Source organism: Vulpes lagopus, chromosome 7, assembly GCF_018345385.1.
Source record: "Vulpes lagopus strain Blue_001 chromosome 7, ASM1834538v1, whole genome shotgun sequence".
Classification (NCBI taxonomy): Eukaryota; Metazoa; Chordata; class Mammalia; order Carnivora; family Canidae; genus Vulpes; species Vulpes lagopus.
The window spans coordinates 81389778-81408516 of record NC_054830.1 but is presented as its reverse complement, the minus strand read 5'-3'; the positions used below and the strand labels follow the sequence as shown (position 1 = coordinate 81408516).

Genomic DNA, 18739 nt, shown 5'->3' with positions numbered 1-18739 from the left:
AGATCTGGAGGTCACTCCTGGAATGAGAGAATGCTGGACAGAATCAAGAAGGGGCTCTCTTCAGCGTCTCAGAGGCCCGCAGAGCCTTTGGGGATGTGTCATTTCTCACTGACAGGGATTCTTCAGGGGCAGCCCAGGTCCCTTCTACTGCCAGCATACCTGGGAGGCAAAGAAACTCTTAGGGTAGGTGGGAAAATAGAATTTGCCAGATTTAGCTGTTGGTTGGCACCTCAGAGTGTGTGAGCCCACCCTGTAGTGACACGGCCCTCCCCACGGACACAAACACACAGGAACAGATGTTTGGGTGGGAGGCTGGAACAGGTTTTTATTGTTAGATATAAATCATATTTACATGGAAGCAGTGGGGTGCAGTGGGAGCAGGGTCAGGTCCAGGGTCCTGGGTGACCTTTCCTCAGAGGGGACAGTCCTGCTGCCTCCTCTCACACTTCCTGGGAAACTCTCCCTCCTCTGCCTTTCTGGACCTGGCCTGGTGTGGGCAACTCAGCCATGCAGGGTAGGGCTGGGAATACAGAAGGGATAGTTGAAGCAGGAGAAGGGGTGAGGCAAGGCCAGCATGAGGTGGCTACTCTGGGGCCCCTGTGTCTACCCTTTCTCCTAGCCCACTTCTTGCTCCTTGGATTGGGGCTGCAAGCCCAGATGAGGCTGGTAGGGGCCTCCTGGGCTCCAAGCTGGTTACTCGGCTACGGACCCTTTTGGGGTCTGTGGCTGTTCAGTCCTAGGAGGGCAGAAGAGTGGAGGGGTTTGAGGGGCTGACTGAGGCTCCCATTCACCCCCCCCCACCCCCCGTCCCCTTAGCTTCCTCACCTTTTACAGCCTTTGGAGCCCTTTCCCTTCTTGCCAGACTTGGGAGCCCCCTTGTCCTTTTTACAGCTCTGGCCTTGTTTCCTTGGGGCTGGTGGCTTGTCCAGACGTTGCATCAGCTGCCGCACCCAGGTCTCCTTAGGGTCTGCACACAGCTCTGGTTGAGAGCGCTTCCGAGGGGAGAACCTGGGGGTTGGGCATTAGCAAGCCGGTCCTAGTCTTGCCCACCATGCCCTCCCCACTCAGCTGCACCCACTTTCTTGCACTCACTCACAGGATAGCCTGGATTGGGCAGCCCAAGCTTGGCTCCTGCTTCCGGTAGCTGCGGACAACCTGGGCCGGAATCTTCCTTAGGCTGTACTTGAGGCAACAGTCCTGTGCCCCTCCATCACTGCCTGCAGTGGGAGTTTACAGGGAGCCAGGCTACTTGTAGGCTCCCACCCAGGCCTCCCCGAGTCCCCATCCTAGGCAACTCCCTCCTTGATACCTTGGGTCCAGGGGATGCAGGAGGCCAGTACCAGGACAAGGAAGCTCAGAGCCAGTGATGGAGCCATGGCTGTGGCAGAGGGGTAGTGTGAAGCCAGAGCGGTGGGTGAGGTGGACAGCTGCAAGTTGGGGGTCTGTATGTCCGCTAGGACTGGTCTGTTGCCTATTTATGCAGACGGACACTTTCACTTCCTCCACCCCCAGTCACTCTGTCCAGGCAAGAATAGGGATCTCCCTCCTTTTCCTTCCTGAAAGGCAGATCCTGTCCTGGCACCCAGCCTTACTAGTATGCGGAAACAAAAACTTCACATGGCTCATCGGGGTCCCAAGCTGCTTGGGTCTATCTCCTCAATATCAGTTGAATCTGTCAGGTCCTCTTTCTACCTTTGGCTACTGTCTTGGTGCAGGCTTTACCTCTCCCCCAGAATGTTCCCCAGGAAGATTGCCTCTTCACTGCATTCCCGGTTCCACACTCCCCCCATCCTTCCAGCAAGCTGACTGTTCCTAAAATGCACATCTTATTATTGGATTGTAAGAGTTCTTTCTACAATCTGGATAATTGATCCTTATCAGGTATATGATTTGGAAATATTTCCTCCCATTCTGTGGGGTTTACTCTCTTGATAGTGTCATTTGATACACAGAATTTAAATTTTTTTTAAAGATTTATTTATTTATTTATTTATTTGAGAGACAGAGAGAGAGAGAGGCAGAGGGGGAGGAAGAAGCAGATTCCTGGTGGAGCAGAGAGCCTGACATGGGGCTCCATCCCAGGACCCAAGGATTATAACCTGAGCCAAAGGCAGACACTTAACCAACTAAGCCACCCAGGCCGCCCCAAAGATTTTTTTTTTTAATTTTTATTTATTTATGATAGTCACAGAGAGAGAGAGAGAGAGAGAGAGAGAGGCAGAGACACAGGCAGAGGGAGAAGCAGGCTCCATGCACCGGGAGCCTGATGTGGGATTCGATCCCGGGTCTCCAGGATCGTGCCCCGGGCCAAAGGCAGGCGCCAAACCACTGCGCCACCCAGGGATCCCCGCCCCAAAGATTTAAAAATTTTGATGAAGTGTAATTTATCTATTTTTCTGTGTTTTTCATGTCATATTTAAGAAATCATTGCCAAATCCAAGGCCATGATGATTTCCCCTTGTTTTTTTCCCCCAGCTTTATTGCATGTATTTAAAGCATCACAACATGATGATTTCATATAGGTATACATTGTGAAATAATTACCACAATCAAGTTAATACCTCTGTTACTTCATGGAGTGATCTTTTTCTTTTTTTGTGTGATAATTTTTTTAAAAAAGGATTTTATTTATTTATTCAAGAGAGACACACACAGAGAGAGGCAGAGACAGGCAGAGGGAGAAGCAGGCTCCATGCAGGGAGCCCGATGTGGGACTCGATCTTGGGTCTCCAGGATCAGGCCCTGGGCTGAAGGCAGTGCCAAACCACTGAGCCACCTGGGCTTTTTTTTTTTTTATTTAAGATTTTTATTTATCTATTCATGAAAGACATATACACACAGAGGTAGAGACACAGCAGAGGGAGAAGCAGGCTCCATGCAGGAAGCCCGATGTGCAGCTCGATCCCAGGACTGTGGGATCACGCCCTGAGCCAAAGGCAAAGGCTCAACTGCTGAGCCACCCCGGCATCCCTTCTTTCTTTTTTTAATGGCTGATTAATATTCCATCGTATGTATATACCACATCTTCTTTATCCATTCATCCATCAATACTTAGGTTGTTTCCATGTCTTGGTTATTATGAATAATGATACAATGGAACTCCCAAAGAGGGCTTGCTGGATCATATGATAGTTCTATTTTTAATTATTTGAGGGATATCTATACTGTTTTTCATAATGGATGTGCCAGTTTACATTCTCATCAGCAATGTATAATGCTCCCTTTAATTCACAGCTTCTCCAGTGTTTGTTATTTCTTGTCTTTCTTTTTCATTTATTTATTTGAAGAAAGAAAGAGAGCTTGAGAGTACAAGGATGAGCACAAGCAGGGGAAGGGGTAGAGGGAGAGGGAGAAGCAGACTCCCTTCTGAGTGGGAAGCCCCATGTGGTGTGGGCTATATCCTAGGCCCTGAGATCAGGACCTGAGCAGAAGACTGACTGTGAGCTCCCCAGGTGCCCCATCTCTTGTCTCTTTTGATACTAGCCATTCTAACAGGAATGAGGTGATAGGTCATTGTGGTTTTGGTTTTCATTTTTTTCATGATTTTCCACACTTCCATGTCCAGTGTGGAGCCCAGTTCAGGGCTTGATCTCATGACCCCAAGCCAAAATTAAGAGTAAGCCCCTTAGGGATCCCTGGGTGGCGCAGCGGTTCGGCCCGTGCCTTTGGCCCAGGGCGCGATCCTGGAGACCCGGGATCGAATCCCACATCAGGCTCCCGGTGCATGGAGCCTGCTTCTCCCTCCGCCTGTGTCTCTGGCTCTCTCTCTCTCTGTGACTATCATAAATAAATAAAAAAATTAAAAAAAAAAAAAGAGTAAGCCCCTTAACCAACTGAGCCACCTATGCACCCTGATTACTATATATTTTAATAGTTTGAAATCAGGAAGTATGTTCAGCTTAGTTTTTCTTTTTCAAGATTCTGGCTATTTAGGGTCTTTTATGGTTCAATATGAATTTTAGATATTATTTTTTCTATTTTTGTGAAAGAATACCATTAGAATTTTGATAGAGATTGCGTTGAATCTGTAGCTCACTTTGGGTAGTATGGACATTTTAACAATATTAATATTCCAGTCAAAGAACATAGGGTATATTTCCATTTATTTTTGTCCTCTTCAATTTCTTTCATCAATATCTTAGGTTTTTCAGTGTATAGGTCTTTCACCTCATTCGTTAAATTTATTTCTAAGTATTTTATTGTTTTTGATGATATTTGTAAATGGGATTTTTCTTAATTCTTCTTCTAGATAGTTTTTTGTTAATGTATTGGAATTCAACTGATATTTGAATGTTGATTTTGTTTTCTGCAGCTTTACTGAATTTATTAGTTCTAACAGTTTTTTTGGTGGAGTCCTTGGGATTTTCTATATATAAGATCATGACATCTGCAAGCAGGGACAATTTTACTTCTCCGTTTCGGATCTGGATGCTTCTTACTTCTTTTTCTTGCCTAATTGCTCTGGCTAGGACTTTCAGTACTGAGTTGAATACAAGTGACGATAGTAAGCACCCTGTTTTGTTCCTAATCTTCCCCAATGTGGGGCTTGAACTCAGACCACTAGATCAAGAGTCTTAAGTTCTACTGACTGAGCCAGCCAGGTGCCCCAGTTTTGTTCCTAATCTTACAGAAAAAACTTTCAACCTTTCACTCTTGAGGATAATGTTAGCTGAAAGCTTATAAAATATGACCTTATTTATATTGAGGTACAGTCCTTCTATACCTAATTTATTATGAGTTTTTATCATGAAAGGATGTTGAATTTTGTCAAATGCTTTTATTGCATTTGTTGAGCTGATCATAGAATTTTTATCCTTTAATCTGCTAATGTGGTCTTTCACATTTGCTGATTTGAGTATATAACCTATCCTTGCATCCCAGGGATAAATCCCACTTGATCATGGTACATGACTCTTAATGTGCAGCTGAATATGGTTTGTGTTTTGTTGAGGATTTTTGCATGTAAATCAGGGATATTGGCCTGTAGTAGTCTTTTCTTGTAGTGTTCTTGTCTGATTTTGGTATCAGGGGAAGGCTGGCCTCATAAAATGATTTTAGGAGTGTTCCTTCATCTTCAATTTCGGGGATGGGTTTGGGAAAGATTTGTATTAATTCTTCTTAATAGAATTCACCAGTGAAGGATTCACCAGTGAAAGATTCATCTATCTGGTCCTGGGCTTTTCTCTTTTGGGAGGTTTTTTTTATTACTAATTTAATGTCCTAACTAGTTATAGGTCTATTCAGATTTTCTATTTCTTCATGATTCAGTCTTGGTAGGTTGCATGTTTCTAGGAATTTACCCATATCTTCTAGATTATCCAATTTGTTGATATATAATTATTTATTGTGGTCTTATGATCCTTTGTATTTGTGTGGTATCAGTTGTAATGTCTTCTTTTTAATTTCTTTTTATAGATTTTATTTACTTGATAGAGAGGAGACACAAGTAGGCAGAGTGGGAGACAGAGCAGCAGGCAGAAGGAGAGAGAGCAGAGAGCCCAATGCAGGGCTCAATCCCAGAACCTTGGGATCATGACCCAAGCTGAAGGCAGACACCCAACTGACGGAGCCACCCAGGCACCCCTTCTTTTTCATTTCTGATTTTATTTTCCAGTAAAAAACCAACTGTTTCCATTGCTGCATAAATTTACATCCCTACCATCAATGTACTATGGTTCCCTTTTTTCCACATCCTCACCAACACTTGTTTTTTGTTTTTTTGGTAATAGCCAAACTGACAGATATGAGGTGACATCTCATTGTTGTTTTGATTTGCATTTTTTTGATGATTAGTGAGGTTGAACATCTTTTCATGTGCCTGTTGGCCGTCTGTATATCTTTTTTGGAAAAATGTCTATTCGCATCCTCTACTTATTTTTAAATTGGGTTTTTAAAATATTAAGTTGCATGAATTTTTCATATATTTTGGAGATAGATAGATATCCTCTTCTTGGATGTGTGATTTGCAAATATCTCCTCTGATTCAGTAGGTTGACTTTCATTTTGTGGATGGTTTCCTTTGCTGTGCAAAAGCTTTCTAGTTTGATATAATCCCATTTCTTTATTTTAGTTTTTGTTGTCCTTGCCTAAGGAGATTGGCACAAAAATATTGCTAAGACTGACATCCAAGAGCTTAGGGTCTATGTTTTTTTATAGGTGTTTTATGGTTTCAAGTCTTATATTCAAGTCAGACTCAATAATTTCAATTGCCTTATCTTTAAGTATCTGATTCTTCCTTCTACCTTCTCAAGTTTGTTGTTGAATTCTCCCAGTGAATTTTTTCATTTAAATTATTATATTTTTGGCGTGGGGCACCTGAGTGGCTCAGTCAGTTAAGCGTCTGACTCTTGGTTTTGGCTCAGGTCATGATCTCAGGGTCCTGAGATCAACCCCGTGTTGGGTTCCATGCTTCCTTTTCCTCTCCCTCTGTGCCTCCTCTCTCTCTCTGTCAAGTAAAATCTTTAAAAATTAAATTATTGTATTTTTGGATCTAGAATTTCTGTTTGGTTCATTTTTAATAATTTGTATCTCTTTATTGGTAGTCTCATTTTGTTCATATATTGTTTTTGAGATTTCCCTTAGTTCTTTGCTCATGGTTTCCTTCAGCTCTTTGAATCTATTTAAGAGAGGTAATTTAAAGTCTTCATCTAAAAAAAAAGTCTTCATCTAGGGATGCCTAGGTGGCTCAGCGGTTGAACATCTACCTTTGGCTCAGGGTGTGATCCTGGAGTCCCAGGATCAAGTCCCATGTCAGGCTCCCTGCATGGAGCCTGCTTCTCCCTCTGCCTGTGTTTCTGCCTTTCTCTCTGTGTGTCTCTCATGAATGAATAAATAAAATCTTAAAAAAAAAAAAGTCTTCATCTAGTATGTCCAATGTGTGGGCTTCCTTATGTATGGTTTCTGTCAAATACTTTTTCTTCTGTGAATGGGCTATCTTTTCCTTTTTTGTTCTTTTTTTAAATATGTCTTGTGATTCTTTTGGGTGGGAGAACTTGACATCTGAGTATTATAATGTGGTATCTGTGGAAATCTGATTCTTTCATTCCTTAGGGGCTGCAGATATTTATTTGTTAAGGGCTGCAGCCATGTGTTTTGACTTTTCCAAGCAATTTTTGCCAGGTGTATATTCTTTATTGTGTGTGGTCACTGACGTTTCTGTTCTGCTGTCTCTGCAGTTAGCCAGTGGCCTGACAAAGGTTTCTCTATCTATCTCCTATTAAAAGTGTTCTGTCCCTTTTAATATTATGATTTATGCCACTGTGGAAACGAAGGCAGGCATCTGCCCCTGTCCCACAGGGAACCATCAGACCAATCAAAATGCACAATCACCAATTTCTGAAGGACAAGATCCTCTGCTACCAGCCAGATACTCCAGAAATGTGGGCCACTTTCCCTAGAGCATTAGCTAGTAGCTATTTGATGCATAGCTCTCTTATGAAAGATCAAGCAAACTATCCCTTCATGAAGCACTCCCCTGATTGCTATGATTATCTAATCAAGTTCCAGAGTTCTGAAATATGTACTTCCAATTGCTCTTTCCAGCTCAATGGTTGCTTCAGTGGAGGGACCAACCCTAGAGCTTCCTATTCTGCCATTTTGCATGCTTTCATTCCTGTAGTTTAGTTTTTAACATTTTAAATCTTTTATCCATTTGGAATTTATGCTGGTGTATGGTGTATTACTAGGTCGTGACTTAGAATCTATGTTTAAAACCAGATTGGGACCTCAGAGTTGTGATTATCAGGTTAGGACTGGAAAATACATCATTTCCAGAATGCTGAACCCAGCACCATGCCCCCTCATGCCCAGGCTTATCCCAGATTTTTCAAGGACAGAAATCTCTCCTTGTATGGGGATAGGGGGATGTGAAGAGGATAAAAATTGGGAGGAATACAGTCAGGGCAGGGTAGGCCAAGTACAAGATAGTGACAGAAAAATTATGCCCATGATAGCAGTGTTTTTGTGGGATGCAGAGGGGGGTGGGGATTGGATATGGGGATATTGTTGGATGGTGATGAGGATGTGGTGTTTTATCCCAAGGCCCACTGAGTAGAGGGACTGGAATCTGAGTGAATTAAAGGGTAGATAATTGATCTCTTGAGCCTGAGGTTTTACCACCGGCTGAGACCTAAGCAGGGCAGGGAGTGCCTCAGCTGGCAAGAGGCTGGCATTCTTGGACAGGACTGGGCAAAAACAAGGAGATAAGATTTCTTGGGTCTTTTACCTGGTCTGTTGGTAGATCCTGGCAGCAGAAAGCTTTTAATTCCCATATCTTCAATCTCTCCTTCCCCACCTACCTACCTTCTATGGAAGTGATTAAGTAAGGAGTGAGCAGCCCATTTTTGAAGAGTTTCCAGAGAGGCAGGATAACATGGGTCTGGGTGGGTGGGGGTGGGGGCATGTAGATGATTCCAGAGTCATGTCATATTAGATTGTTTACACTGTTTCCAAATTTGGCTGTACTTCAGAATCACATGAGGAGCCCATTAAAAGTACAGAATTAGAGGCACCATCCTAGACCATCTTTATATATATATATATATATATATACACACACACACACATATATATATGTATTTATTTGAGAGATAGAGAAAGAGAGAGAGAGAAAGAATGAGAGAGAAAGAACAGGGGGAGGAGCAGAGAGAGAGGGACAAGCAGACTCTGTGCTGAACTCGAAGCCTGACCTGGGGCTCGGTCCTATGACACTGAGATCACAACCCAAATCAAAATCAAGAATTTGACGTCCAACCGACTGAGCCATTCAGGTGCCCCCCACCCGACCATCCTAAATAGAATCTTAGAATACAGCCAGCCAAAGGATCTATATATTTTTTTAAGGTCTCTAGGTACTTTCAAACATTTGGTGGAGTGTGGCTAGGAGAGCTACCTGGGCCTATTCTGCTCCCCATCCCAAACTCCAGAAGGGCACAGAGCCTGTAGTAGGTAACAAAGATGGTCTGGGGGAAGAAGAAGCTAGAAGGATACACCCCCAACCTTCCTGAGGGAGGGGACTTTCTGGCCTGGCACAACATATAGAAAAAGGGAGAGCATGGCTGGGAAGAGTTGGGGACTATGCTATTTCCTCTCCAAAAAAAATCTCAGGTTCCCTCTATCTCCCAAGACATCCTGTCTCCTTCCCCTTGTTTATGCCATCATGTGGGGAAGCTCTTGTTTGTCAGATGGTATCCACAACCCCCTTAATTTAGGTCCCATACTTGATTGACTTTCTTCCTCTCAGGAGGCTTTTCTTTTTTTTTTCAGGAGGCTTTTCCTAGGATCTACTATAAATCCCTAAATATGAACTTGAGCTTATAGTGGTAGATCAGCTATAGGGAGATGTTTTATCCTGGAGATGTTGGGGCCGCCATGCTTATTCCTGGGACTTAGAACCTAAGTCAGGGGCCGTGAGAAAAGCAAGGGAAAGAGTAGAGGCTTTGCTGGAGGTAGGTATTTGGCTGGACAAAAAGCCAGAATTGGAAAGAGCTATTCTCAGAGCAGGAAAGTGGCAACGAGTCTTTGCCACACACTAGGTCGCAGGTGACTGAGCCTATGAGGTGGAGGTGGGAGGCATAGCAGGGAGGCAGTGAGGGATTCTGGAAGGTAGTAGAACCCAGGTATACATACAGTCCACAGAGGAGGGGTTGAGGTACTGGAAGGAGTTATTTTCCTTTTCTTTTTTTTTTTTTTGAAGATTTATTTATTCATTTATGATAGAGAGAGAGACAGAGAGGCAGAGACACAGGAGGAGGAAGAAGCAGGCTCCATGCAGGGATCCCGACTCGGGACTCGATCCCGGGACTCCAGGATCGCGCCCTGGGCCAAAGGCAGGCGCCAAACCGCTAAGCCACCCAGGGATCCCCCTATTTTCCTTTTCAAGTCAGCCACACAGGCATTCCTTTGCACTCAGCTGCTGGCCTGGGCTAATCCTACCCAGAGTCCCACTTGAACCCTAAGCTTACTGTGGGGGCCTGGAGCTTGCAGCCCTGAACCAAGCCCTTCTTTTGTTCCTCAGGATAGGCTGGAATGTAGACGTTGGGGAAGGGAAGACAGAGACTTGGATGGCTTTTGGTCTAACAAGGGTCAAATGGCCTGGGTACTGTGGTGCGGGTTCCCAGCTGACACTGAGCACTTCAGGGACATCCAGCCCTGATGACTATGTAGGTGTTACTGAAGGAGCTATGAGTTCCTGGAGTGCAGGTGTCCCATACTGTCATAAGTATGTGATATTTGTACGTCTAGTGCAGGTACAGGTGTAGCTATCTAGGGTTAAGGTAACTGTGCTTAGAATAGCATTGATGTAGTGGTTACAGATTGGAGGTAGACAGTGGTAAGCATAAGGCAAAGTAAAGATTTTGGGGGTAATTGCCACCAGCATTCCCTTGAAAGGGTGTGTCTGTCTGCTTTATTCTTCCCTTAGCATCTGTGGCTGCTGAGGCTGGGGGGTCAGGACCCTGCGGTAAACTGAGGACACTCCTGGGGATGAAGATGGGTGTATAGATGAGGAATGGGGATGCTGAAGAGGGCAGTGGACTACTTGCTGACCTTGTCATTTCTTTGAAAGCCCACGGCCAAGTTGTTGAGACCAGGGGTATGCAGGTGAGTCCAGGACTATCCTTAGTAAAGAACAAGTATGGGACAGGAATTAGAAACCAGAGTTTAGAGGAAGGAAAGATAAGCCTGGTTTAAGGTGGCCTAGGGAGCTTTATGGAGGAGAGCAACTTTAGGGGATGAATTTGGACTGCATTTGTGTTTGTCGGTCTGTATCTGTTTGCAAGGGTGAAACCTGTGTTTGTGTCTGCCTGTGTGATTGTGGCAGTGCCTGCTCCAGCATGTCTGACTCAGAGTGTTCTTGAGTCTATGCAGGTGTGTTTCCTGGGCATGTCTCTGGGCACTATTCTGAATTAGTTTTGGAGTGGCCTCATTGAATTTGTGTCTTTGTGTTTGTGTATCTGTGTGGCTGGATATCTGTGTCCATGTGTCTCTATGTGTGGGATTCGGCTCTGGCCTCTCACTTTACCCTGCCCTCTCCCCTGACACTCCCCAGCTGCCAGCATCATTTACCGCCAGGAATGGCTTCCATTCCCTTCCCGCTGTCTGGATTCCCACGGGTCCAGCTGCCTGTCCAGGGTCCTGCCCCTGTGGCCTCTGTAGCAGGCTTGACCTTGGGAGCGATACACTCTGGAAAGCCCCCAGTATGCTCCTTGCCTGGCCACAGACCCAGAGAAGCTACCGTGGAGAAGAGGGTGAGGCGGGAAAAGGGGGGCAGTTGGCAGCACCCGCCCCTCCTTCTGGAAATGGAGATCTTCCTCTGGCCCCTTCCCAGGCCCCCTTTCCCTCCCCATGCTCTCATCCAGACCAAGTATTCAGGGTCCTGGCCTCACTGTCTCTGGGGATAGGAATGAACAGTCCTCTGCAGGCCCAGCCAGACCTATAGGGATCTGGTCCTCTGTGTTCCCCAGCACCTTACATTGTGTTCATTCTTCATACCCCACCTAAAGTCCGGGCTGTCTTCCCTTCTTTCCTCTCCCTGCATCGGACACAGCAACCATTCTTGTTCTTCATTCTGTGACAGCCCTGGCCTCTGCCATGGGCCTCTGAGCCCAGTGGAACATTAGGCTTTGGATGGCTGGGAAAGCCCACTCTCACATGGTGCAGGAAGTAGCATCTGTGGGGTTTATTCCTGTTCTCATTCTGAGTTCACTGCCTTCCGTGGATGGGCCATGGTAAGCAGGTACAGAAATGAAGCAGTCATGGTCTCTATCCTCTAGGACTCAATGTTTGACAGGAGAAGTGATTTTGTGGAGAAGCCACTCTCCTGCACTGCAGTGGTCAGTTGCCTGAAATTCCCTCCATAGAATTCTCAGGTGCCCTCTGCAGAGATTAAGGGAAGGGGTCCATGGGGTCCATGGGTTCCCCATGACACGTTACCTTAGAGTGCCAGAGGTGAACTCCAGGGTTCCCTAGCAAGCATTGATATATTCTAGCATCTACCACCAGTTCTGGAGTATAAATGCTTGAGTTTCTGTAAAAATTCTGATTTTTACCTCTCTTGAGCCTAGGAAAACTGGAGAGTGGGGGTTGTGCTAGAGTTATGAGATGGGATGAACAAGGCTTCATCCCTCAACAGCATCCTACATGAGTCACAGGCTCTGACCCCTGTCTTCTCTCAGCTCTTGACTTTGCTGAAAACTGAGAATCCCGAAGGTGTTTGTTCCAGCTCATCTTTATACCCTCAACCCTTTGTTGTAAGACCTTGGTCAGCACTATGAACTCACACTGCTCTGGGACAGGTAGGACCTGCTCCACCTAAGTCAGGATGTGTGCACATTAACCTTGGCTTCCCACATGATGCTGCTGTGACCTTTTCTGGATTATTCCCTTCACGCTGAGTCCCCCCTCATGTCTCCTTGCTCTGTGGCTGTTTGCCCAACTCCCACTAGGCAGGGAGGATGTGCCTGTCACAAGACCTCCTGTGATCTCTGGGAATGCTTTAGGAAAACACCTGGAGGTTTTTGGCTCAGCAGGCTTGGGCTTTGTGCCTTCTTACCCTGAAGGCCACCGCAGGGCCTGGGCCCCCCATCCTTTAGGCACAGAGTGTTTCTTCCCATCCTGGTTTTTCTGCATCCTGCTAACAGTGGCCACATTGGATCATATCAGTGGAAGAGAGTCCTACCACCACCTCTTGGTTTGATGGGATGTTGAGTCATCCTGGATTTCCTTAGGAATTAGTAAGACGGAGTTGTCCCATCTCCCCTCATACCATATCATAGGAAAACTACAGCCCTTCCTGTGTTTCCTCTAGCTCTTGGCTCCTGTGAGCTAGATCAGAATGTGGGAATGCAGAGATGCTACCTTTTGAGAGATACAAAGTGTCCAAAACAGAGATTCTTTCCATCCACTCAGGGCAGCCTCTGTCTTTTTGACTTCCAGTTCTCTCCTTCCACCTCCAAACCACCCTAGTCCCTGAGTGAACACCAGTATACCACACCTACCCTATTTCTCTGTCTCAAGCCCCCTCCTCTTCTTTGTGCACTATGCATTTAGATCTTTCTTCTACCGTGTTCTTCTACCGTGTTCCAAGAGCAACTGTTCCACATATATGATCACCAACTTCTACCACTTTTCTGCCCACCTGGGCTCACATGCTACTACTGACTTCTTGGGTCCTAAAAATAACTCATCATGATAATTTCTAGGATTCTGCTCCACCTCTGGTTTTGGCTTTCCATTTTGTCCTTCCCCCTACTTGCTATGATCCTTTCCCAGCTCCTGTTTTTCCTCTCTAGATCTTTGTCCCCACTCTCTTAACTGGGGAAATCTTTCTTCTTCTTTTTTAAAATGATTATTTATTTATTTATTTGACACAGAGAAGAAAGAGAGCACATACAAACAGGGGGAGTGGGAGAGGGAGAAACAGGTTCCTCTCTGAGCAGGGAGTCTGACTTGGGGCTTGATCCTGGGACCCTGAGATCATGACCTGAGCCAAAGGCAGATGCTTAACTGACTGAGCCACCCAGGTGCCCCTCTTCTGTTGATATACAAAGTCCTTCCTCATTAATGTCTCCTCTCTTTATTTACCGCCAGTGCAGTGTCTGTGCTTAGTCAAGGCCAACCCCTCTTCTTGGGTACTCTCACTTACTTGTCAACTTATTCCTCTCCATTGGATCTTTTCCATCAATATCCAACATGCTATGTCTCCTACTTTTAAAAATCTTGCTCTGTTCTACGCCCTCATTTTCTGCCTGTCTGTGGAACAGAATCCCTTGAAACCATTGATTATACTTTCTATCACCAGTTGCTCCTCCATTCTCTCTTAAATCCACTCCAATCACACCTTCATCTCCACTACTCACCTGAGTCTATCCCCAAGGCATAAATGATCTCTATGTTGCTAACCTATCATCTCTGAGTCATCTTAATTGGCTGATTGGCAACTTTTAATGCAGTTGCTCACTTTCTCTTTACAATATTTGTTCTTGGCTTCCAGTATATTATACTCTTCTGCTTTTCTTCCTACCTCAGGGGCTACTACTTCACAGTCTCTGCTTATTGATTCCTGCATTCCCCACCCCCCCTCCGCCCCTGCCTTTCTGCCTTTGATTTGTTAATGTTAGAGTGTCTCAGAGTCCAGTCCTTAGATCTCTTTATTTACATTCATTTCCTTGGTGATCCTATCCAATCTCATGGTTTTACATCTACCTGTCTATCTATCTATCTATCTATCTATCTATCTATCTATCTATCTATCTAATCATCCATAGCCAGGACCCTCCCTGAGGCCCATTAGGCTTTTTTATTGAGAACAGAGTATTGAGGTATGGTCTCAGTAAGAAGCTGAGAAATAAGTTATGATGCTACTGTACTAATCTTAGCAGCAGACAGAGAGAGAAGTGGTCATGTTCTCAATTCATTTTGTAGGTGGAGATAGCATGATTATATTGCTGGATCAGATATGGACTATTAGGGGAAAAAAGGTCAAAGATGACATAATTTTTGTCCTAAGAAAATGGTAAAATGGAGTTGCCACTGACATGGTAAATACTGTGATAGAAGCATGTTATGTATGTGTGATTATGTGATAGTGATTGGTGAGGAATCAGTTGTTCACTTTTATATATTTTGAGATGAATATTGGACTCCTAAGCATATATTTTGATTAGACAATTTTGGCATGTGAGACTCTATCCCATGAGATCATGAGCTCCATTGTATAAGTCCTTATATATATATATATTTTTTTTTTTAGTCCTCATATATTTTTATTGTTGAACATAAGATGCTTTTCAAAGTCATTCTTATTCTTATCCTTCTTAGGGGTCCTATCAGCTGAGTTCTTCCTCCTGTGACAGGATTCCCCCATTCCATAGAATTCATCACATAATGTAGTGATTTGTCTATTCTCCAGATTCAGACTTTTATTTCAAGTACTATTTAGATACTACTCTGGACCAGACACTATTCTAAGCCCTGGGGATATGAGCCATTATTTAAATTATTCTGACAAGAATGGAAGAGAAACTGAATATAAACAGGGGCAGTAAAAAAGAGGAAAAGAGCAAAGTTGAGAGATATCAAGATTACAACTCAGTGACTAACTTCATATTTGGGCGAAGCAAAAAAACGTACTTCCAGTAATACCATTACCAGACATTGGGTCAAGTTTGGTAGGGTAGAGGGTAAGTGTTCTGATTTTGAATTAATTTGCATTGCTTTTGGACAACAAAGCTCAACCCATTATTCCTTATCACACTATGGGCAAGCAGATTAAAACTCAGATGTACTCACCTACTTTCCCCCAAACCACTTGAACCTTGAGTTGACTTCCTGGCTCCAAACTCTTTTGAGTGCAAAGTAAATTGGCTTTGTTCTCTTATCATACCCTGGTCAGGAACATGTCAGCCTCTGTCTCAGGTACTCAGACGTCCATCTACATGCTCCCACTCCCTGATTCTCTCCCTGCCAGCCCTTGGGAGTGGGGGACAAGCCCCTCTTCATGGCCTACTGTGATCTCCATTCCAAAAGTCACTCATTCCATGCAGCTGGCAGGCAGTGGAGGCGAGCTATGGGCAAGAGAGTTAGAGCAGCCTCGCAGATGAGTTCTCCAGAAAGATCTTGCCAATTACCAACAGGGAGCAGAGGAGGGGAGATTCTATCATTTGCTTTTAATATCCTGTCATATTAGCTACCTGCTTTTGATAAACACAAAGTACCTCCTCAAGGTTGGAGCACTGTGGTACTCCTCTAAAACCCTCCCCTGCAGACTGTGGGCCTTTACAGGAGTCATCAGTGAATTCTGCCTGTGGGATTCCTGGCCATTCCTTCTTGTCACTACTATCCTCCTCAGGTCCACATTGCTCCTCTGGGCCCAAGGACACCAATGGAAAGCCATGATAGAATTCAAGCCTGACCTTTATGTAGCTTACCTTCCTTCTCTGCTCAAGCCCCTTTATCCACAGTCCAGGGTAGGCTGGGAGGAGTTGTGTGGAAGGCTGACCCAGCTTAAGTGTGGGTTAAAGCGCCTTCTCTAGTTGGGAAGGACATTTTAGCCTCCCCTCATGCCTTCCCTTAACACACCACAGTGGAGAGAAGGAGACCGACAGTTCTTTGCTTAGAGACATGGATGTATTTTGGGTGGCACTCTGCCCCACCTGTACATTAATGAAAATGACAGCAGCAGCCCTCTTCAAGGGACACAGATGTTGGGGAGCCTACAAAGTCTTTTGATTGTATTGAGTCTTCTTGGGCAGACCAACGTTTCCTTCTAAGGTGAGAGGTGAGATCTAGGGTGCATTCCCTGATTGGGTGACACAAGCCATTCGAGGACAGTGCCTAGGGCAGTGGCGAGGGTGGTCCAGGACTGAGGCAGAATGGAGTTGGTGAGAATGGGAGCGGTGCCGGAGCTTACTGTCTGGGGAATGGGGTCCATCCAAGAAGCCCAGGCACACCTGCTTCTCGGTGGGGGAAGATTGGGCCTTGGAGTCCCCTCTTGTCTTCTGATTGTTGGTTTGCCCCACCGGACTTTTGGCAGGAGCCAGGATCTTTTGTACATTTTCTTTTCTGGGGTTGGCCACCTTCCCAGCTATAGCGAACATGGATTCCTTATGCCCTTTGCCTTTCATCTTGGAGTTAAAACAGTACAGGAAGGATTTCATCCTACTTCTCAAGCCTGCTTCTGGAAGGCTGGGCCTCTTGTGAGTATGGACTGGCATCTCCTGTCCCTGCAAAACCTGACCTTTCAAAGTTTGGCCCTGCAAAGGCCTAGGCTGAATGAGTTGGCCCAGGAAAGGCTGGCCCTGTGATGCCTGGGGCACCATAGGCTGGACATTCTTAGGAATCCTTGCTGGCTTGAGGATGACATTGAGCTTGGTTTGACTGTCGTGCAGGTCATTCTTCTCAGATACTTTCACCCCAGGGATTCCTGGAGATGGCTCTGGAAGCTTAATCTGAGGGTGATGCTGGGTATTGTGTTCAAAGGGAGCAGCAAGATGAGAGCTACGGCTCTGTTGCTGGGGGCTGCGGGGTGCCCTATTCAGAAGTATCCCTTTTGGCCTCTGGGCTTCATTCGGGTCGCTTATTTCTCTTGTAAAGGAGCATGCAAACCCTGCATCCCCTTCCCCATGGTCTCCTGCCAATTTGGGTTTCCCTGGGTCCTCTCTCTTTTCTGCCAGCATGGGGACCTGGGCTGAGTCCTTGCTCTTGCCAGGGCTTTGGGGCTCAGGGCTCCAGGGCTCCTCCAGGCTGGGGCTGTTCACACTGGCTTCCAGCTGAACACAGAGCACCTGGGTCTCCTTCATGTCTCCGCTGGGCAGTGAGATCTTGGAGGCCCAGTGGGCAGAGCCATGAGGTACTGCTCTTGAACTAGGCTGCTTCTGGTTCTGCTGCACTGCCTTTAACTCAATGGCCAGCTGTTCTTTCAGGTGGAGCCATTCTGGATCTGGGGCACGAGGAGCATCTGGTGGGATGGGGAGATCCTGGAGCAATGTTTTTCCTTGATTGTTTAGACTCCTGAGAGACTCCTGTGTGGATGTGTTGTCTGGGGTTGCCCCAGTTTGTTCTCTGGACTCCCTTGCCTTTATGGGAATTCCCAGTTGTATCTCTAGGATCTTCTTTCTTAGATGGAAATTTAGTTTGGCTAAGATGGGTTTTTTGAGTGTGTAGAGCTCAGAGGCCTCTGCCTGGCTTTCTAGAGGCACCGCCTCGATCATTTGTTCCACCTGTTCTTCCACCTGGCGCTCCTCTGCAGTGTCTGCACAAGTCTTGTTGGCATCTTGAAAGCATGGCCCAGGACTCAGGCACTGCTCTTCAGATGAGATCATCTGAGTCAGAGGTTCAGTAGGGAATTCGCCAGGTCCAGGCACCATTCCTGTGATTACAGCTTGGGTAGAGATTGCCGGTGCCATTGCCCTAGAGAGAGCCACATAATAAAGAGCAGGCAGCCCTGACAAGAAGGCAAGGTACTTGTGCCTCAGAGTCGTCTCCAGTTTCTCAATGGCTCCCTCGGACAGGGCTTGGGGCAGCTTAGTGTGTTCAGTGACAGTGTCTGGTGGGGCTTGTTGCTGTTGATCAAGGGCCATTGGTATCCAGGCCACATCTTTCTGTTGTAGGGCAGGGTCAGTTGTGGCCTGTAGCTCCAAGGGCTTGCCTTCTGGGATGCAGGTGAAGGGAGCCACTTGCCGGCCCCCAGGAATTATGCACTGCCAAGAGCTACATACACAAGCAGGGACCTTGCCCTGGTGAATCTGCCCACATTTGGAGTTGATGTGGCTCTGCAATATTGCCTTAGCCTGGTCAAACAAGTGTGGCATGGGGACTGGTACTTGGTCTGTGACTGGAGAGAATGGGTCACCGGCCCCAGTGGCCTCTAGGGCCGTGGGTTGGGGAGCATGCACATTGGCTAGGGTTGTGCTGCTCCAGGACAGAGTTGACTGATCAGTGGAGGACAGGAGCAGTTGGATGGACTCCTGGATCTTCTGGGGCAGGCCCCAGCGATGGTGAATCAACTGCCGCTGGAGTTAGAATTTCTAGACTACTTTGCATCTAAAGATGGACGTATGGATGAGGTCTGACTAATATGATATTTGAAGAAATTTGCCAGGGGCCTTTTGGGGAAGAATCTGTGTTCCAATTAAAGAGACAGGATGTGAGAACTTGCTTCTAGCTCTCCAACCCATGAATAAGAATAAGAAGTGCAAATGCAATGTTTACATATATATATATTTTTATACACATATATATT

At 45.8% G+C, this 18739-nt stretch overlaps 2 protein-coding genes across 2 annotated transcripts; both read right to left on the bottom strand.

Moving 5' to 3' along the window:
* Nucleotides 1-299: 299 nt before the first annotated feature.
* Nucleotides 300-1467, bottom strand: CCL21 (C-C motif chemokine ligand 21). The gene is made up of 4 exons (XM_041763009.1): nt 1310-1467; nt 1097-1217; nt 826-1008; nt 300-736 (listed from the first exon to the last, which is right to left on the bottom strand). The coding sequence occupies exons 1-4, from the start codon at nt 1374-1376 to the stop codon at nt 694-696; spliced, it is 414 nt and encodes a 137-aa protein (XP_041618943.1). The 5' UTR covers nt 1377-1467; the 3' UTR covers nt 300-693.
* Nucleotides 1468-16283: 14816 nt separating this feature from the next.
* On the bottom strand, nt 16284-18518 carry FAM205A (family with sequence similarity 205 member A; the record flags this gene model as incomplete). Its single annotated transcript, XM_041762460.1, is given in 1 exon segment — nt 16284-18518. A coding segment is annotated over 1 exon segment (2235 nt), but the record flags the coding sequence as incomplete, so codon positions are not given.
* Nucleotides 18519-18739: the final 221 nt, after the last annotated feature.

What these genes read in the sequence shown, in the direction of transcription:
- CCL21 (XM_041763009.1), bottom strand. Translation starts at nt 1,376, where the DNA reads ATGGCTCCATCACTGGCTCTGAGCTTCCTTGTCCTGGTACTGGCCTCC. An exon ending in TGCCCAATCCAGGCTATCCT is followed by an intron (nt 1,009 to 1,096) that starts GTGAGTGAGTGC and finishes CCCAACCCCCAG; the next exon opens with GTTCTCCCCTCGGAAGCGCT. An exon ending in GGCTCCAAAGGCTGTAAAAG is followed by an intron (nt 737 to 825) that starts GTGAGGAAGCTA and finishes CTGCCCTCCTAG; the next exon opens with GACTGAACAGCCACAGACCC.